Consider the following 22,121-nt stretch of genomic DNA (forward strand, 5'->3'; position numbering starts at 1 on the left):
CTATAAATGCAAAAATAGTATGATGTACTCACGCAATTCATTTTTTTTTTATTTGAATATTAATATAAAATTCCTTTTATCCTTCCCGAATGTATAATTCAATTTTAAAATTTTTTTAATACAAAATGCAAATAAGTAACATAACATAAAATGATCCAACCCAAAAATCCCAAATTCCAATCATTCAAACTTAAAAATAATCTAAATCCATCCGAAAATTAAAAAAATCCCGACCCACCCCAATTGATCTCAAAACCTCATAATAAATGCAGCATAGTTTTATAGATTTGGAGCCCCACCAAGACAATTGAGTGCAAAATATTGAAAATGTGAATGGAGTTATTGAAGAATAAGCAGAAGAAACCGACGGTTTGGTCAAATTCAGCTTTCAAAATTTCAAGGGCAATGGGGGCCTCATTGTGGGGGCTTTTGCTTTTAGACCCCTCTAATTTTCAAACATCCTCAACTAAAATGTTCATTAACACTTCACTTTCCAAACAAGTTTGAAGCTAAGACATAATTGTCTCTCATGTGGGCCTAATAATTCGCTAAATATTATCATCATCTTCATTAATATTGGATAAACTTGAACCATAGATTTGAATTTATCATTGTAGAGGTGATCAATAATAACTTTTGCATTTTATGATCATGCGTGCACTCTCATAGGACTTTCTCCTTTGATAACATGATTGGATTCATATAAAGGTTTAATTTTGGTTTTAGTCCTTTTTACCATGTTGAAATTTTACATAATGTTACTAGTTGTTGTTATTTTTCTTCTAATTAAAATAGCCCTAGGCATTGGACTCATATATAAATTCATTATTGGGTAAACGTTTCGGATTAGATTTTCGCATGATCCTAATTGTGCAACAGATATAAGTCATATTATCACTGTAATAGCAGTAGCTAACAATTTTTCTTTATCAATTTGAAATTGTTATAATATTACAAAAATAGAAGACCAATTTATTGTAGAGGAATTAAATTTCAACAAAATAGAGGGACTCAAACCATAATTAAACCTCCAATAGACTATGTTACTTGGATTTAAATTGAACATGGATATGTATTTGGGACAAAGAAATATAAAAACATTAGGGTTAATTGCACCAAGCTTCCCTAAACTATTGTCTAAATTTTAATTTGGTTGTAAACTTCAAAATGTTCTAATTAAGACCTTCATTGTGTCAATTAGATTCCTTTTGATACCCTAATCCTAAATTTATGTGTTAAGTGCCAATTCAGATTTTACATGAAGCATAATTAAAACACATTGATCAAATTGTAAACATGTATATCTCTACTGCATAAACAACTTAGATTTAACATGTTGAAAAATAAATAAATAAACAATGTCAATAAAATTTAACCTTTTATATAATACTCATATTCAAATTGTCTATGCAATAAGTATACATATGTTTGCGATTTGATCCACATGTTTTAAATATGTTCCACTTCAAATTTGAGTTGGCGTTTAATGCCCAAGCTAATAGCTAAGGCCGACGGAAGGACCAAATAGATACAATACCAAAATATTAAGGATTCAATTAAAATGTTTAGAAATTTGAAGACCATTTTAAAATTTGAGCTATAGTTTTAGGACATATAAGGGAATAAGCCCTAAACATTAGAGTTAATATAACTTTTAATCCATGAACTTGTCAATTACATCTATTTTAGTATTTGTATTTTTTGGTTCAACTTAATACCTAATCTTGACATCTAGAACTATTTTGGTTCTAAACATGACGAATATAATAGTTTGATGACACATCACTTTGAGATCATACCACATCAATACTTGAACATAATTTTTCTTTTTCAAATTTTAGGTGATAATATAACACAATCGTATAGCGTCATATCATTAAATCTTGACGGAATCTAAATTCAATGATCAAATAGACCTAATTGCTAACTTCATGACTAAAACTTATATTAACCCAAAACATAATGTTGACCATATGTTTGGAAAGATCATTGCAAGATAGTATACTTATATTAAACACTTTATTTAATATTTATTGGTAAGGTGAGTTTTCTTACATACCATTGCACGTGCTCCGTTATCCCTTACCTCCATTACTTTCATTACCATATTATTAATATTATCTTCTCATTCAATTACAGTGTCTCTGAACCTCTCTGCTCCACTAGTTTTTTGTTTGCATATATTTTCATTCATTGTCTCTCTGTTCGTAAGAAGAAAAAAAAATTAAAGATTGTAGTACAATGGAAGGTATCATCAATGGTGGAAAAGTTGGTGAAGGTGAAGATATAAGAGACAATAATAATATACAACACCGTATCAATCATCCTTATGGGAAAAACCCAGGTGGGATCTGTGCTTTTTGTCTTCAAGAAAAGCTTGGGAAATTGGTTTCTTCATCTTCTCCTTTACCTATTCATGGCTCATCATCATCATCATCTCCTTCTCCTCCTCCTTTAAGATCTGCCGCCGGTGGTGGTGGTGGTAATGGCGGCGTTGTTGGTAGTGATAATGGTCATTATCGTCATACAAGGAGGGCAGCATCAGCAGATGGTGGTGGTGGTTTGAAGAGGAGCAAGTCCACTGTAACACCTAGGGGCGGCCGGTTCGTAGAAGGCGGCGATGAGTTTAGAAAAAGAAGTGGTTTCTGGTCTTTTCTTTATGTTTCTTCAAAGACCCATAGTGCCCAAAAACCAGCTTCCATTGGTATGAAGCTAGCAAAGAAGGGATCATCATCATTATCAATGGATGATGATCATGCATCATCATTTGAAAGGAAGGTTTCAAGGTCCAGATCCGTCGGCTGTGGAAGCCGGAGCTTTTCCCGTGATTTTTTCGAAAGGATCTCAACTGGTTTTGGTGATTGTACTCTTAGAAGAGTAGAATCACAAAGAGAAGGCAAATCAAAACCTACTCATCATCATGGCCATGCTCCATCATCATCATCTGGAATGAAAGAAAGGGTTAAATGTGGCGGTATATTTAGTGGATTCATGATCATGACATCATCATCATCATCTTCTTCATCATCATCATCATCTTCATACTGGGTTTCTTCTGCACCTAATAATGAAGATCACATCAATGGCAGAAACAATAATAAGAGTTGGGGTTGGGCTTTTGCAAGTCCCATTAGAGCTTTCACCACCAGTAAGCCTCCTCCTTCTGGTAAGAAACACAGTTCCATTGTTAAAGAATCAACAAACAACGATAACACAACGACGACAACAACACCAAATCTGTCTGCAATTCCTTCATTGTTAGCTGTTACAAGCTAAAGGTAAAATTATGGTTTTGGTTCATTTACTATGTTTAAATTTATAATTTAGTCCATTTACTTTAATTTGACACAATTCAGTCCCTTTACTTTTATAACATCATTTGTTAGTCCAAATAGTTAACTATTTAGGCTAAATAAAGTGAAAGTTTCGTGGAGGCCTCTGTATTAAGAGTCAAATAGTAATTTTTTTCCGTTTCTATTCAAAAAATGGGTAAATTAATCTTTATAAGTTATATCAAAGAGCAAATTTATCTTTCTGTTAAAAAATTTATCTTTTTCTACTGTTAAAAATTGATCCATTTATATCAGCATGAGATACACGTGGTATGCCATGTGCCATTGTCTGGTTATTTCATCAGCCATGCCAGTTTTTAATAGTACAAATGGATAAAACTTTTAACAAAAAAATCAATCTATTCTTTGATCTAATATACAAGGACTAATTTGTCAATTTTTCAGTAAAAGGGCAAAATGCAATCTAACTCCTAGTATAGAGGTTTCAATGGCTTTTACCAACTAACTAATGACATTATAAAAGTATAGAGATCCCAAATTATGTGAAACTAAAATATAGGGACTAAATTCCAAATTTAAGCATAATAGAGAGACCAAAATAGTAATTTAACTCTATTGATACACATTAGATTTGGTTTTATGAACTGTTCTTACACTTTTCTTTGTGGGTATTTTTAAATATGTGCAAATAATTAAGTTATAGATAGTTTTCTGTCTGGTCCTCCTGGAATCATGTTCTTATTATAAAAGGGATTTGTTTGACCAGTATGTATTATTATTAATTTGTATTATTTAATGATGTATGTAGTGTTTTTTTTTTATTGTAAGTTGTGTACCTTTTAATTAATGCTTTTTATGGCAAAGAAATGTGTTTTTTTAGTATTTAATTTTAATTTTTATAATGTTGTGTGAGAACATTTTCTTCGTGATATCATCACATGCAAACACATGTTTGTTGATCTTAGACACATTTGGGGGATCTATTACAAAACATATTTATTGCCTGGTTATAAATTATAACGTTAAAAAAATTAAAAAAATTATTTTTTTATTTTATAAAAAATAAAAATTAAATAGAGGTTAAATTACACTTTTGGTTGTTTTACTATGTTTAAATTTAAGATTTAATTCATCTCCTTAAAAATAAAGGTGGGTTAGATATTTGCAATTATTGAACTATTTGAATTAGTAAATTTTATTTAAGTATTATTATTCAAATCTGAATTAAATATTATTTTTTGAAGATTTTTTTAATATATAAAAGAAGATTTGAAAATTTTAAATTATTTTTCAGATATTAAATCCACAAATTTCCAATTTAAATCCACTAAAATTTTTATTATGTTTATAAAATCATTTTGTAATCCGTGGGTATGAGTGTCCAATTTTGCATAATTTAAACATTCACTTTTATAATGTCATTAATTATTCAAACAACGAACCTATTAATAATTTAAATTTAAATGTTGATGTGAACTTTTATGAGAAAAATAATCTCCTTGATGAGATTTTCTAAATACTTGTAACATTTTATTTATTATTATTAATCATTGGGATTAAATAAATATATTATAAACGTAAAAAGATAAAATTATATACATGACTAAATCCCAAATTTAAGAATTATAAATTAATCTAAATAAAATTTAATTTTTAATTCAATTTAAATCATTACTATTTGAAACCGATTTTCAATTTCCACCGAAATTTTCGATTGTAGGGTAGAAAAATAATAAAAAATATATATATATAGAAAGCAAGGTTTAAGGAGCATGGTTGCAAGGAGACATGGGAAGAACTGCCGCTGCCTATTGGGACACTGTTATTAGATCACAACATTAATTTTGTGGACCAAATTGTAAAATAAAAAAAATTTTACCCAATACCATTAAATTATTAGCAAACTTATATTTTGATTGGTCAATGTCAAAAAGTTACATAATAGTCACTGAATCATTCGAAAATTTTCAATTAAGTTACTTAACTATTAATTTTTTTTATATAAGTCACTGAACTATTATTTTTTTTTCTAACAAAAGTCTGACTAGTGAACTTCAAGTAATGATTTGACTATCGATGTAGTGGATTAGTACCCATCAACAAGTAAAAAAACACATTTTAAATTCAACTTGATCTAACAGTTAGTGTTGGAGATCGAAAAAAAACTATTTATATTTTAATTCATAAATTCGTAACATTCAAGTTGTTAGAAGGAGTTAAAAGGGAGGAATATCGCTTTAGGGATAGAGCTACATTTAATTGTTGAACTTCATTCTTTTTACTTCACAAAAACGGAAGCATTTTATTACGTGATAATATGATAATTGAACTTTAGCTCCTGAATTTGAAAATTTTTCTTTACTTGGTCCTTAAAATTTTTGTCTATATTAGTTTTGAAATTTAGTAATTCTTTTTAATTTGGTCCTTGAATTTAGATTTTATTATTATAAAATTTAAAAAATACACAAAAATATTTAAGTGATGACATGACGTAATTTCAAAGTGACAACTTATCACAGATCAAATTTGATCAAAATAATTTAGAAACCAAAATGAAAAAAATTCTAAATTCAAAAATTAAATATTGCACTACCCCTAAAAACATAAATAACATGAACAAAACCCAAACTATTATGATATCATATATTAGATAATACGACTTTTATCGGGTATATAAAGTGTACAATTTGATCCGGAAACTACGATCCCTTGCCGGTTTTTTCCCAATCGTTTGATGGATTTCATTGCAATAAACAATAAGTGGGGGTAGAGAAATTAAATCATTTGATTTAAGATTGGGGCCATGTCTGTCTTCATCCATGTTCCTTCATTGGCAAAATTCTATCATTTTTGTATACCAAAAGTCAGCAATGTTGAGACTTGAGACCCAAACCCCGAAATTCAATAATTGATTGCTCTGCAAATAATGATAATGTGACAATGGTGATAACAACTGGTTTCAAAATAGTGAAAGGAAAGTAGATGGAGGAGACAAGAGGAGCTTTTGGATGATGAAGTACACATGCATAACGACATGACAAAAGCTGCTTCGTAGGGTTCATATAATTTTTTTTCCTTAACAATATAATGGGTTCAATTTGGGACATTTAATCCCAAATTAAAAAGGTTTTGGTCTTTTGTTTTGATTTTCTCGGTACCCAGTAAGCTATAATTTCATTTAATATTAGTTTGGTTTTTATCTCAAATAAATCTCGAGTTTTAAAAATAAAACTCAATCGAACTCGAGCTTGAGCTCAGTTCAGTTATAGTTGGTATCCAAACTAAGCAACAAAATTTTTTTACCTTACATACCTTAAAAGCATTGTACAAGACTCGGGATAGGTAACCGAGCAAAAATGAAGGCGTGGCTAGAACCGGCGGATATCTTTGGGTGGTTTGAAGTTGAGAGGATGAGTTTGTTCGGTTACGGTTTCATCTTCTTTCCACATTTTAATCGTCTTGTCAGCTTCACAGCTAACCAATCTTGTACCAGTTACATCGTACGAGAGAGCGTATATACCAGCTTCACTATCCAATGAGCCTGGAATACAGCACACAACATTGTGATGATCATCTTCCAAATGGTACACAATCAACAAAAATTAGCTGAAAAACGATCTGGAAAAACATACCAGGCTGCACGATTGTATGAGCTTGCTGGAAGTTGTGACCGCTTCTCCAATCCCAGAACCACAAACTCCCGTTGTCACCTCCGGTAGCCATTACACCGTCCTCATTAACAGCCATGGTGTTAATTATAGTCTTTTGCTGAGAGCTGCTCCGGAAACACAAACAACACCACCATGTTAGATCATAAAAACGACGAATGAATACACATATGAAGTAAAATGGCTTTTACTTACAGCATATTGTGTAAGAATTCTCCCTTTGGAAGACTGAATTTCTTTATGTTGTCAGCCGATGCAGATGCAAAAGAATGCCTGATACAGAAAGGTTGAGAAAACATTAGGACCTGAGATAAAATCAGCCATGGCTGCATTTTTGCGTAATAGGACAGAGGGGCACATACTCTTTAGGATGTGGCGCCATTGCTCGCACAGACTTCTTATGATGCGTTAGAGTTGACATCGTTTTTCCTGGGACATTGAACAACCAATATGTTACAAATGAAACTAAACAAAGAAGAAACGTAAGTTCAATTTACCATATCTAAGGTCCCAGAATTTTATCGTAGTATCGTGGGGGCCAGTGACAACTTGTGGATCCTGTAAAATGTGATGCATAGTTTGATATAAACATGATACAGTTGAATAAATAAAATTGTAAGGATGAAATTTAACAATTTATCGGTAAAAGTATCATGGAGGCCCTTATAGTAACAGTTAGATTGCATTTTGTTAGATTGCATTTTGCCCCCTTAACTAAATAAATGAGTAAATTAGTCCTTCTACGTTAGATCAAAGAGTTTCTGTTAAAAATTTCATTCATTTTGACCATTAAAAACTGATCCATGTACGTCAGAATGAGGTACATATGACACGCCACGCCACGTGTCACTATCTGATTATTCTGTCAGTCCACACCAATTTTTAACAGAAATGATCCGTTTACTCTTTGATCTCACATATAAAGACCAATTTACCTATTTTTTAAGTAGAGGGAGCAAAATGCAGTCTGACTATTAACACAGGGACCTTACGGTACTTTTACCCAATTTCTCCCTTTTAAAGTATAGCAAGGAGAGAGCAAGAGCTTCGTACCGTTGGTCGAGTAAAAACCGAGCAAACAGTGTTATCATGCCCAGACAATGCAAAAATTTGCATCTTGGTGCGAATATCCCATACCTGAAAATTGTTGCCCATCAGATATCTAAAATAAAAAACCCAATTAACATGTATGGAAAGAAATTATTCCCAAGTAGTTTTTATGTAGATAAGTTTCATACCCGGCAAACAGAATCACGTCCCCCCGTTAACAGAATGTCTATAGTAGGATGAAGAGCCAAGCAATAAACACCACTTAAGTGACCATGATAAGACCGGATAACCTATACCCGATAAACACAAGATAAGTCTCTGTGCATTACAGATCCCAATTCCCTAGCAATGTGTATGGAGTTCATACCTTGTTCTGTTCAAGGTCCCAGCATTTAACTTGCTTATCATCACCAGCTGAAAACATATATGTGTTTGCTACTGACGGCGAGGCCTGTGAATAAAATATATATTTCTCAATTATCCTAAATCCATAGGATATTAAGCCAAAAAAAAAAAACTAGCCTCGTATCTGTTCAATGTGTCCGGTTAGTGTGAGCTTTAGCCTTCCACTTGCTACATCCCATATCTAGCATGTCGAAACCGATGCAAAATAAGTTTCATTTTTCAACAACACCAAAATTTCAAATCAATATCCGTTTTATAGAGCCAATACAGACCTTGATTGTACGGTCTGCGGAACCAGTACAAAACCAGTTGTTACTTGGATCAAAAGCTACCGATCTCACCCATCCCAAATGGCCACTAATAACCTACATTAATCACCCATTTATAGATATCTGTAAATTTCCAGGAACTGGAATGTGAACGAACTGACATGTTCATTGATGAAATAGGACCGATATGTCAGCAAGATAGACAAGAAAAATACAACATTCTCTTCTATGGCAGATGACCGTGAAATCACGAACAACAATCACGGACATTTCATCAACTTTTAGTGTTATAGAGTTTCTCACCCTGTAGTTCTTCCAAGGACGATGCCATACAGGACGTGGCCACTTGCTTGGGATTCTTTCTATTATTGCAGATGTTGTTAGCCTGTCACACGAAAAAACTCATAAACCTTCAAGCTACACATCATATATATGCAGGATACAAGTGGCATGCCAGAACAGGATGAAACAATAGGTTTAATTGGATGAGATGCTCAATTTTCACATACGAGAGCAAGTGAGCAAAGAAAAATAAACCCACCATGGCAAAAAAAATGTACTAATGCAAAACAACAATTACATGATTGAACAACTAATGAAATTATCAAGGAATCAGAATAACAAGGAGAGAGATACAAAACCTTTCAGAAAAGGGTGCAGAAGCCGAAACCATGGCGGTGCCTTTGCCGGAAGTACCAACAAAGTTTCTGAGAAAAATAGAGAAAAAAATCAGTAACACCACGTAGCAACACGGTTCCTTCTAAGGACGATGCCATACAGGACGTGGCCACTTGCTTGGGATTCTTTCTATTATTGCAGATGTTGTTAGCCTGTCACACGAAAAAACTCATAAACCTTCAAGCTACACATCATATATATGCAGGATACAAGTGGCATGCCAGAACAGGATGAAACAATAGGTTTAATTGGATGAGATGCTCAATTTTCACATACGAGAGCAAGTGAGCAAAGAAAAATAAACCCACCATGGCAAAAAAAATGTACTAATGCAAAACAACAATTACATGATTGAACAACTAATGAAATTATCAAGGAATCAGAATAACAAGGAGAGAGATACAAAACCTTTCAGAAAAGGGTGCAGAAGCCGAAACCATGGCGGTGCCTTTGCCGGAAGTACCAACAAAGTTTCTGAGAAAAATAGAGAAAAAAATCAGTAACACCACGTAGCAACACGGTTCCTTCTAAGGACGATGCCATACAGGACGTGGCCACTTGCTTGGGATTCTTTCTATTATTGCAGATGTTGTTAGCCTGTCACACGAAAAAACTCATAAACCTTCAAGCTACACATCATATATATGCAGGATACAAGTGGCATGCCAGAACAGGATGAAACAATAGGTTTAATTGGATGAGATGCTCAATTTTCACATACGAGAGCAAGTGAGCAAAGAAAAATAAACCCACCATGGCAAAAAAAATGTACTAATGCAAAACAACAATTACATGATTGAACAACTAATGAAATTATCAAGGAATCAGAATAACAAGGAGAGAGATACAAAACCTTTCAGAAAAGGGTGCAGAAGCCGAAACCATGGCGGTGCCTTTGCCGGAAGTACCAACAAAGTTTCTGAGAAAAATAGAGAAAAAAATCAGTAACACCACGTAGCAACACGGTTCCTTCTATGTAGCATAAAAATGGATTCCAAGAGAACAAGGCATAGACCTATATGTCTTAGGATCGATCCAAATTAGCACATAGAAAACTCAGAGCAAGAGAATTTACTGCGTCTTTGGTTGCAAAGATGGACCAACAACTAAAGCATTTTGAGTCCCTTCTTTTTGTGAATCCCAAGAATCTGCAGGCCCTTATTCATAAACATTCATAGTTAAAGTTACACAAATCTCAGCATAGATATCAATTCACTAAAATATACAAAATCGTAGTAAAAAGTACCATGAAAGCCCTTGTACTAGGAGTCAAATTGCATTTTGCTCCCTCTACTAAAAAAATGAGCAAATTAGCCCCTATACATTAGATCAAAGAATCAATTAATCCTTCTGTTACAAGTTTAATCCATTTCTTCTGTTAAAAACTAGTCCATGTACCTCAGCATGAGGTATACATGATCGTCAGCCACATCAGTTTTTAATAATAGAAATGGATAAAAATTTTAACATAAAGGACTACTATGCTCTTTGATCTAGCATATAGGGATTAATTTATTCTTTTTTTTGAGAAAAATACAATCTGACTTCTAGTACAATAGCCTCTATGGTACTTTTACCACAAAATCTCTCTCTATCACAAACCAAGAAACTTGATTGAATGAATTATCAAGCTAAAACCCTTTACTCTATTAAATCAAATAAGAATATTACCTGTAAGAGCAAGGACATTCGAAGGTGCCGAAACTCGACACTTATCATCGGCAACACAGGAATTAACTTGCTTCAAAGGTTGACCCGGGGCAGTTTTTATTCCACTATACTCAACATTTATCTAACAAATTTAAATCAAAATCAACCATCAATTTCCAATCAAATAAACAATCCCCATTATTATAAATACCACTAAAAAAGCCTAAAAATTCAAGCAAATTAGACTAACCTTGTGGCTCAAGCGAATTTTTTTGCTACATTCCATTGAAAAACAAAAGCTTTAGTTTACAAATAGAGTTTAATGAAATTTGAGTAAATAGCCAAATAAATAAAAGAAAAGTTGTTTTTTTTTGTTACTGAAGATAAAGATGAAACCTTTCAGAGTCAGGAGCAGCGAATTGGCCATGGCTAGGGCTAAAGAGATCGAGAGCACGCTTTAGGGATTTAAGGCTGAGCTTCTTCAATGACTGCGGCTCCACTGGCTCCATTTCTAGCGGTGGCCCTGGCATTTCCTTCCGACTTGGGGATTAGGGTTTTAGGGTCGGCTTGAAACGGAATGGTGAAGCTTATAAACCCTAATTCGCTTTATTAAATTCAGAGAGAGAATGTGGCCGGCGACGAGTAAAGCAGAAGAAGCAACCGACTTTAACCTCCAAAGCCCGATGTACATTGAAATACTTTTCAGAGTAAATTACGCGGAAAGCCACTAAATTATTACTAAGCTTATGTTTTGATCATTTAACTTCAAAAAGTTACAAGATAGTCATTGAATTATTCGAAAGTTTTCATTTAAGTCACTAATTGTTAAGTTTTTTTTTTAAGTTTAGCTAGCGATAGACGAATATACCTTAGATTCAAGTCGATCTGACGATTAGTATCGGAGATTGGAGAAGAAAGTTATTTGGATTTTGGTTGGTGATTCTTGACATTCAAAGTTTCATGAAAAAATTGAGCTATAGAATTCGACAACGATTGTAACAATACAATGTCTTAAATGAAAACTTTTAAATAATTCAATTTCTCTTTTGTAACTTTTTGAACTTATTTGATCAAAACGTCAACTTACTAATAGTTTGGTGGCCTTTAATAATTTTACCCTACCTTTTATATAGTTTAATGGCCTATGAAACTTTGATTTAGTAGTAAATTTAAGGTTTTAATAATCCTGTTGGAGCGGGTTTAAATTCGACTATTTGCATATTATAATTGATTTTTGTTAAAATAAAAATACTAAAATCCTTTCTAACAATTTAACTCTTTTTTAATTACGGAATGATATTTTCATAATTTTCTATCTGAATTGGTGATTTGGTTAAGGATGAAACCAATTCAATCAAAGCTCAATAGATTGTATAAATGCTAGTCAATTTTGATTTGAATTTAAGAGGCAATCTGATTCACTTGGATTCAAATTCAATTTAAGACGACTTTGAATTTTACAACTCGAACTTGAATTTAGTTTAAACCCAAAATAATCTGAATTTGAAATAATCATAATCTGAAATAATCCAAACTCATAATGAATTAGATTGAAATGTCTTAGCTTTAAATCTAAATTATTATAATCTAAAATGTCTTTAACCTGAAACAATTTGAACAAAAAATTATCTGAGTTCCAAAGATTTTTAATACCCAAATTAACTAATATAGATTTATCCAATCCAAAACTAATTTAACCAGTTTGACAGATTTAAGATTTAACTAATAATATTTTTGTACCATTGATATTTTAGCCATGTTAAATTCATCTATATAACATAACTTGATAATATGACTAAATTCACAATTTATGAGATCAATAATAAATTCAATCTAATAAATTTAATTGCTATCATTTAAGTCAAGAATAAAATTTTAAAATTAAAAAATAAGAATTAAAATAAACTAAATCAAAACACATGAATTAAAACACAACTTATACATAATAGAAATACATAATAGAAAGGGTAATAACAAAATTTGAACTATCAACAATGGCTTTATTTGTTTTAACACTTGTAATTAATAATTATACAATGTAGCAACTGTACACATAATGCATTATTTTAGAAGCATTCAAAAACTATCTGTTTCCATTTTTCTTTGTATATTATATACTTTGCTTTTGAGGTCTTTTAAAGGGGGATCCATGCCTGCAAATCCAAAGGAAATCATCAGATTGAATTTTTATTTTAAAAAATAGTTTAAAATTTATTCTATACATTTTTATTTTTACCAATTTAATTCTTTTATATTTTATATTTCAAAAATTAGGTTTAATAGTTAACATAGTTAATTTTTTTTATTAAATTCATTAGTGGGACATTTTAAAATAGAAAAAAGCTCACTTAATGGTAATGTAATTAAAAAATAAATCTGTAATAAATTAGAATTTAACAAAATAACCTTAACAGTGTTAGCACTTGGACCTGGATTCTGAAAATCTAAAAAGTAGAGGGACTAAATTCCTAAAAATAAATATATAAAGACCAAATTCCAAATTTACTAAGATTATAAGGACTTATGGCATGTTTTAACTAAATTGAATATATCTTAAGATCTCAAACCTTGATTAACCCGGACTCCGTCCCGCAGAGAACGACGTCGTTTGCAGTTATAAGGCTTGTTATTTTGCTGCCAGCTGATATTCTCCCCACTTTCTGTTGTGTTCCTCTCAACCATATCTACTCAAAAATAAACTCGATTCAAATTTAAATATCAGATATCTTTGAAAAAAATTTAAATTTTTTCTTATATTTGGATGATTATGTCTCTATGTACATTTTAAACTACAACTAATGTAGGAGACTATAACTTAAAAACTAGTATTCAGCCTATTTTACACCGTCTCAGATTTGAGTGTAAAATATCGATCAATAATTTCTAAAATATTTCATAGAATCACATCTTCACACGTATGTTTGAATATGATTTATGTCGAAATTTGATAGGTGAAAATTACAATCCCTCTATTATGCTCAAATTAAAAATAAAGTCCTAATTTTATATTATTATTAATTAATTCAAATATTCGATTAAAATACTAACATGAATTTATCTAACTCGATTTTGATATTTGAGCATCTTACAAAAATTAAAATCACAATTTAACTGGAATAAATATTTTAAAGAAAATGAAGAATATCTCAAATTTTCTTTCAAAGATTATCAATATGGTTAATGAATCAAACCTTTATTCAAACACAAATGACAACGACGACTACTTCATGAATCCGAATAACATTAAAAAAAAAGAGTTAAATATACCTGAAGACTATTAGCTGATGAGCTGCAATTTAAGTATATGAAGTCTTCCACTACTTCCATTGCTAAAACACTTACTCTTTTCTCTGGTCTCAATGACATTTTGGGATCAGAGTTTCTCCTCCATTCCTATGAACCATAAAATTAGGGTTGATAAAAAAAAATCGAAAATGTAAGCTATTGATATGTTGAAATGTAAGTTTAAAAAATTACCTCTTCAATCCTTTTCAATTTCGAATTTGACTAGATTGGTCATTCTCAGAAAAATGGAGCAATTTAATTCTTGTCAATTTCAAAAGTAAACAATTAAAGACAATTAATCATAGTGTTATTGTCTTCCATCGTCAATTATACATAATTTTGATTGGTATAATAATAAATTTAGCATTCAATGCTTACATATTTGTCATTTTGGCCTTAATTTTAAAAAATTAACAAATTCAACCTCAACATTTATACATTTACACAAATGTTGCAGGACAGACTTGTTAAATCAGGACCAAATTAATAGAATTTGTGAACGTTGACGACTAAATTTGTTATTAAACCAATCAAATACAATTGATGGAAAACATTAATGTGTGATCAATTGTCCTTAAACAAGGATTAAATTATTCTGATTTTTTTAAGAGAGAGCTCAATTTCGAAACTGAGAGGGACTAAAGAGTTCCTTTACCGTTAAAAAACTGTAGTTACCCTAACGTTAGAACCTTCAACCATTGAACTTGCACAATAAAGCCAGTCCCTATACATGGTGATTGAATTGATGGGTTTGCTTTGCATTCTCCATTTCTTAACAGCTGGTTTGATCTCTCTTTGATGGTTGCTTGATAAAGAAACCTCCTGGAAACAATCATATATCATGTATGTAACTTCGGGTTTTCAATCGAATTTCAAATTGAGTTCAAAGATCGGGTTTTTTTTTATCATCGAACCTGAATACTTGAATCGGTACAGCCTGCATAAATCCTTCCTTGAACCATCTTCATGCATTTCACACTCTTGGTTTTGCAAATGCTGTTGGTTGTTCTTAATGAATCAATAACCTACAAGAAGAAGAATATTATATATCTTATGCATTTTACAATTTAGTCCTTATATTTTTAGAAATTTAAAAATTTAATCTTGACCCAAATAGCAACAGTTAAATCTGTTTGGTTAAATTCAATTACTAGCTCTGTATTATGCATTCAGTTGCAAAGATTTAGCTTATATTCTCCAATTGGATCCTTTTTGAATTTTAAAATTTCGATCTTGGCATAAATGATGATTCTTAATCTATTAATTGAACTTTTAGTGAGTAATATGTAAAAATAACAAACTGATATGTCATTACAGATGATAATATATCATTATATTTTGAAAATAGTGAAACTTAATAAAATTAACAGTTATCGTTTAGTGATGACTGAAATTTTTAAATTTGAAAAAGTATAAAGACTAAAAATAACAAAATTTACAACTTTCATAAAGTATAGGGACTAATGACAGAACTTAACCTATTTCATATGTCAATTTGTTACCTTAAGATGGTGGGCATTGGTGATCATAAATATCATTTGACCATGTGTGTCTAGCTTTTGAACTGGTTCTTTTGTGGCTATAACTTCAATGCATTCCAATTTGTTATGAACCATTTGCCACACCTGAAAATGTAAGAAATTAGAACCCGTATTCGGATATGTGTCCGAGTAACATACTGTGTTAAACTGGAGAAGGGTCTAACTTACTCTAATGGTCTTATCAGTAGAACCACTTAAAAGGGTCTCTCCTGGTTCAAAGAGTGAAAAGCATGTCACGGAGTCCTTATGCTCCTTAATGTCCCATAAAAGTGTGGTTGATTGCCTTTTGATGTCCCATACCTACAATTGAATTAGTTGGATTGGTTTCAAGTTTAGTCAATCTAAATTGATTTGAATAAATTTCGTGTCAAGTGATTAGAGTTCGGACTGTACCTTGATTGAACCATCGGAGTATCCACTATAAAGCATTCCTTTGTAGTAAATTAAGGCATTTACAGCTCCACTGCATTTGTGACTCACTTCTACTATTTGCGTATGAACGCAAGAAATACGCTGTTCAAGGACCAAAATACAATTTCCCAATTGCATTAATTTAAAATTTTAATATTTCTAAAAGGGTTAAGCTATAAATTTATTATCCAACGCTCGTGCTAGATATACACTATTAATGTCTGCATTACTGTATATATCGACATTTGGTCATCTTTAGTTTCGCCTAAACGACGATGCGGAAGAGACGTCCGAATCTCGATCATTACGGTATTACTTATATACATAAACACTAACCGATTTATTAGGCAAGTAGAAATCAGCTACTCTATGTAGTTCATCAGCCATCCAGATTACATTTGAAAATCTCCGAAGCGATTCTCGTACACCCTCCGAGAAATGAATCAGTTTCTTCATCCCTGCATATCGGTAAAAAGGTTTCCAGTGAAAATTGGACATATTAATATCTCGGAACGAACTTCAGGGTACTTAAAAAGGGTTGTTGATGTTGTTGTGATTGTTTATTTAAGCTAAGTTTGCTCAAAATGTTCATCCAGGTTTTTGTGTTTACATTACCTTTTCCCGAAGCATAGTTATATATGCATAGGCATGCTAGAAGCCTTTCTTCAAGGTCCATTCCTGGATGTAAAAATTTCTCAACTTCACCTAGTAAGATCTCACAAGCTGAATATCGAAGGCTATTCGAACTTTTCGAGATTTCGCAACCGAGCCACGCAATGGTCGTTAGAGATTCTCGTGCAACCCTTTTTATCTGACTCTTTAAACCCTTTCGTAACGCAACGAATGCCGATTTCCCAAATTCGTTAATGCTTCTTGCAATCTTGCTGCACCACAAATCGGTTACCATATCCTGCAAGAAAGTTAAACATCAAAATAAAACAATCAAAAAACTAAACTGCATCACCCTTTTATGCATCTTACCTGCAAGCTCGGATCCAACCAATCGAAGTTTCGTATCATGTTCCGATGATTCAAAGACGTTGAACCGGCTTTTTTCACCAGCCATGCTACGGTATATGGTTCCCCTGTCCATGAATAAGTCCCACCGATATTCGATAGAATGAACGCCGATAATTGCTGTGCCGTCGAGCTTTCTTCCAATGCAATCGACTGAAAAAGGACTTGCATTGCTTCCTCTCGAAATACACTTTTACCTTTCGAGTTTTCCTGCACGTAACAGTACATATAATTTAAGAGGTTTTGAGTGAGGTCACTTATCGGTATATGATCGGACTTACCAGGGTGTCTAATTGAAGCAATAAATTTGCTGCTAAAAGCTGGTACTCGGCTCGGAACCCACGAACGCAATCGATTAGTATGTCCATAACATCGATACATCCTTTCACTATCTGCTGCAATAGGCTAATGGCTGATGACCTGAACAACATAAATTCAGTTTAACATACGTTTTTTTGGGTTACAGGTAAGTACCGAAGTAATTCATTCATACCGTGGAATTCGAAGGACTTCGTGAAAAAACTCGAGCGCAACGAACATGGCCCGTTTCTCGTTACTTTGTAACAAATGTATAAATGGAGCCATTGTAATAGCTTGAGATATATATTTTCTACATTGTCCATCAAATTGCATACACTTCACAAGAATTGTGGCCAAAGAAATATGTTCTTCCAAGCTATGATTCTTTGCAACATCTAAAAGTCCGGATAAAACACGAGGCGAATTGATTGCTGCTAAGTGCATGTTATTCGTAGCATTATCGAATGCAGTTACCAATACTTCGATAATCATCAACGATGCCGCAGGTGGTGTTACCGTAACCGATTTAGATGGCCTACATCTCGAACTGTTAGAGGTACAAATGACTTCCACGAGTGTCGGTAAGAGCTCTAAAGTCTTTATTTCAGCAGCAGATGGTTTTATTAAGTATATAAGAGTAGCTGCCTCGTGCACGTTATATTTTAGAGCGCGTGCTAGATCGGTTAGCCTTAAACCCTTTTTTTTTATATCGTCTACTACCGATATATTTGTTGAAACGATAGTCGTTAAGACAGTAACTGATGCTCGTATTACCATTTCCTCTTTGGAAGTCGAAACAGCTATCAGCAACTGCTCCAGAATCACATCTTTCAGCATTGTGTACTTCACACCATGTTTATTGTTTAACATTCGGTAAATTGCAGTGATTTCGACTGCATAATCTTTCCCGGACTTCTCTAATCCGTCCGAGAAACAAAGTTTCGAAACTGCATTCTGAATTATTTCCATTAACTCACCCTTGCAATGCGAGTCCAGTTTTTCCCTTTTAGCAGTCCTTTCTTGCTTCATACGAGTCAAGCTTTTACTCATTCGATAGTTCGGCGCTATGTGTTCGAAGAGCTGGACTTGTTGTAGTTCTAACCGGCTCATGTCTTCAGTCTCTAACACAGATAAACTTAAATCACTGACAGTTCTGAACAATTTGTCCGGGAAATACTTACTGATGTTCGCTTCGTTGATGACTTCTCTATCTGTTTGATGCTCAGGAACTCGAGGAAACACGATTGCTTCGTATTCTTGGCCCGATGCACCATTATGACAATGCAACATCCTGTATATATAAGCATAATTGAATGATAGAAATCAGAAACATGTTCATTTGTATCAAGGTTTGCATTGAAAATTAATGTGATACAGCCATGTATGTCTACCGAACTGATCATAGCTCGCTCGTTTTTGGCCATCCAAATATATTATTTCTGAGTTAAACAAGCCGGTACTATCCTCCATGTTCTCTGAATTGTATTCATCCTCGAAATCCGGTGTGTCAGATTGGGATTCGTCCAAGACATCCTGCAGGCATTTGATACTTTCGTTCCGGTTTAGCTCCATTCTCCGAAGTTGTAACCTTCGAATGTGATCCCGGTCCTCTATAGCTTTACTACGGACTTGATCTTCTTTATCGTTTACAGATGATTGAGTTTCATATCCCATGGTCTCGATGATATCTTCTTGGTGATCGAGTGGATGCACTTTATCGAACTGTAAAGCAAACAAAATTTAGTGACATCCTAAGGTTGCATCGATGTACGAAACTAAGAGACAGTAGCATACCTTATAATTAGCCTGTGGTCTGTACCGATGCTCGGATGGCTTTGAGGAATCCGTGCTACCGGCAATCTTGTGACTGTTCATACATTAATAGAATACCAATCAGCTAAACGAAACATTATTGTTCAAACATAATCCAATACTATGTTTTCGACTCTTTAATCGAAAAAAGACTAATTGATATATGTTCATATTATATCATGCTCTGTTTCCAGGCTAACTAGTACAAAATTAAGTCATTAATATGCTGATTGAACTCGGACTATGTCCGGGGTTATATTGTATATCGGAAGATAACGTACCCGAAATTCGTCGATTCATATAACATGACCTGGTAATACATTAACCAATGCTTGTATCTCTTCGCCATCTGCCTTGTCGATTCGGCAAGGTTGTCCCGAGTAGAGCAGTTACTAGAAACCGAATTCAACCTCTGAATTCCACCTATTTCTTGCGTAGCAGACTCAAAAAGGCTTCCACATAGTTCTTCGGATGCAAACTCGGTTCGAACAAGCATCGGCGAGACAAGCAACGCTTGTAAAAAATGCAAAGCGGCTTGCAATCGATCGTTCTGCAGATTCTTAATAACCGAAAGGTAAAAATAAGAACAAGAAACTAAATACTCATTAGGCATCCCGGAAGTAGTTCCTTGTTCGTCAAGCAACGCTGGAACCTGAAGCATTTTCTCCGAATTCTTCAGTTGACAACCTTTATCTTCCTCTGAACACGCTCGCAATGCAACCTCGATACCATTGATACCCCAATAAAGATTTGAAAGTACTGCCTGTTCGGAAAACTCAAAAAACTCCTGTTGCTGGAAATTCAACCTGGAACTGCATATCAACCTTATGGAATCCCACTCCTCTTCGTCGGATACTAACCTGGAAATGTACCGGTTGATCGAATTAACGACTACCCTCATTGATTCAACGTCCGGTTTATCTGCCGGAACGGAGAAAGAAGGTGAAGGAGGAGGAGCCATGAAATTGTAAGGTATATGTTAGTAGGAAGAAGAGGGGGGGAAATGAAGAAATATGATGCACAAGAATTACATATTGTTGAAGGTTTCTTTTTCTAATGAAATCCCGTGAATGATTTTTAACTAAATTCCAATACAGTCATGGTCCCTCCATTGCTGATACACAGACAAAATATTATTATTGAAAAACTAAAAAAATAAAAATAAAAAAAACACCCTAAATTTGATTGTAACTTTCCTCGATTAGCATTATTATTGTACCATAAATGAACTATGTTTTATATACGTATGTATATCTGTTCTCACGGGAGAAGATTCTTCTTGCATCATGTGATTATCAATAAGTTCGTAGATTTTAATGTTTGTTAAGCATATTTTTAAATTTGTTCACTTAGGACCTTTCAGATATTAACAACATTCTATTTTGTTTTTTCACCACTAATATAAACCCGATATTATGTTATTTAGACGCGGATAAATTATTTTTCATAGATTGAAAACTCGAAAATTTTAAAATATATATACATCATTTTGCAGGCTACAGATTAGCAGATATTGACTGCTCAGAAGATTTTTCATTGCAAAACATTGGAACTATGCATCCCCAACTCTGATAAGTCAAAGTTTTTTGTTTCTTGCTCTGGTGATAATAAAATTTTAGCTATTTGATGTAAAAAAAGAAAAAAAAATTAACCATGCAAATAATTTTCTTTCCTAAGTTGAAATTTCCCCAATTTTCTTACATAGCATTATCCTAAGTTTTGTTTGGCTTGATGAAAGCCAATTCAGATAACATTTTATGAAGCTGTCATGAGAGTGACAACTTATAAAACACAAAAAAGAAAATAAAAGATAGAACCCTATATGTCAATGTGACATTGAAACAATGACCATCACTCGTTATTTAAGAAAACTAATATCACATTATTCGAATTTATTAAAAGGAAAATTGATAAATTATTGGAGTTTAACAATGGTCGAAATTAAGGGAAGCTAGAAACTGATTCGAGTTCTTTAGAGTAAAAATTGTTGGATACAATAATTTTAGCTTAGATATTGATCAGAGTAGGTCGGGTTGGATGGATTCATGTTTTATTTTTATTTTTTTAGTCATTTCAGTTTGACGATTTTGAATTATTTAAGTTTTAAAATTTTCGATTCTAATAAGTTCAAGTTCTAATTGCTTTAGATTTGGACAGAGCGAAACAACTAAAGGTAATAAAAAAGATGGATTTCAACTTCACTTGCTCATCTATCATCTCTAGTATAATTAAATATACAATCGAAACCCACGTAACTTATACATTACAATTACATATAATAAAATAACTCGGGTGTATATGAATGTAATACTGTGTAATGGTATCAAAAGTGGAACCCACGTTACAGATGGATTGGACCATTGTCTATCACGGGCTGGAATATGGTGTTGAGTTACTAGAAAGGAAAGTACATTTTCCACATTGGATCAATATCACGTGTATAATTCTTCATGTTTCTTATCATTTTGTTTTAACTCGTAAAATTAGGCACATACCTTTCCTTTCGGGTAAGTGTTTATACATCAGATTGAGTTTCTGATTAAATAAAATTTTAATTTTAAATTTGAGTTCCATTTTCTTAAATTCATCTAAATGGTTTAAATCAAGTTGAAATATATATAAAAAGATTATTTGAATTATTTTTTAAATTTTACTATGGTGGTCTAAACTCTTAAACTATTTTATTTTGTTGAAATAAGCTTTTTAAATTATATTTGTAGTTAAATAGACACTTAATCTATC

The 22,121-nt window shown here is 32.7% G+C and overlaps 2 protein-coding genes and 1 pseudogene across 3 annotated transcripts; 1 reads left to right on the plus strand and 2 right to left on the minus strand.

Annotated features, from left to right (window-relative positions):
- Window positions 1-2,058: 2,058 nt before the first annotated feature.
- Window positions 2,059-4,110, plus strand: LOC107935110 (uncharacterized protein DDB_G0271670). Its single transcript, XM_041077342.1, has one exon. The coding sequence runs from the start codon at window positions 2,242-2,244 to the stop codon at window positions 3,274-3,276; it is 1,035 nt and encodes a 344-aa protein (XP_040933276.1). The 5' UTR covers window positions 2,059-2,241; the 3' UTR covers window positions 3,277-4,110.
- A 2,347-nt stretch (window positions 4,111-6,457) lies between these two features.
- On the minus strand, window positions 6,458-11,690 carry LOC107935103 (protein pleiotropic regulatory locus 1-like; annotated as a pseudogene).
- Window positions 11,691-12,992: 1,302 nt separating this feature from the next.
- On the minus strand, window positions 12,993-20,429 carry LOC107935153 (putative E3 ubiquitin-protein ligase LIN-1). Of its 2 annotated transcripts, XM_016867709.2 has the most exons (16): window positions 19,661-20,429; window positions 19,362-19,434; window positions 18,964-19,289; window positions 17,761-18,858; window positions 17,549-17,687; window positions 17,232-17,477; window positions 16,866-17,160; window positions 16,587-16,708; window positions 16,233-16,352; window positions 16,008-16,139; window positions 15,801-15,923; window positions 15,213-15,323; window positions 14,974-15,120; window positions 14,281-14,406; window positions 13,581-13,697; window positions 12,993-13,166 (listed from the first exon to the last, which is right to left on the minus strand). In XM_016867709.2, the coding sequence occupies exons 1-16, from the start codon at window positions 20,338-20,340 to the stop codon at window positions 13,149-13,151; spliced, it is 3,873 nt and encodes a 1,290-aa protein (XP_016723198.2). In that variant the 5' UTR covers window positions 20,341-20,429; the 3' UTR covers window positions 12,993-13,148. The 2 variants fall into 2 exon arrangements, with proteins under 2 accessions (XP_016723198.2, XP_016723199.2); XM_016867710.2 differs by lacking the exons at window positions 12,993-13,166; window positions 13,581-13,697 and having other exon boundaries at window positions 14,277-14,406; window positions 14,954-15,120.
- Window positions 20,430-22,121: the final 1,692 nt, after the last annotated feature.

The sequence above is a fragment of the Gossypium hirsutum genome, chromosome A09 (genome assembly GCF_007990345.1).
Source record: "Gossypium hirsutum isolate 1008001.06 chromosome A09, Gossypium_hirsutum_v2.1, whole genome shotgun sequence".
NCBI classification, from domain to species: domain Eukaryota; kingdom Viridiplantae; phylum Streptophyta; class Magnoliopsida; order Malvales; family Malvaceae; genus Gossypium; species Gossypium hirsutum.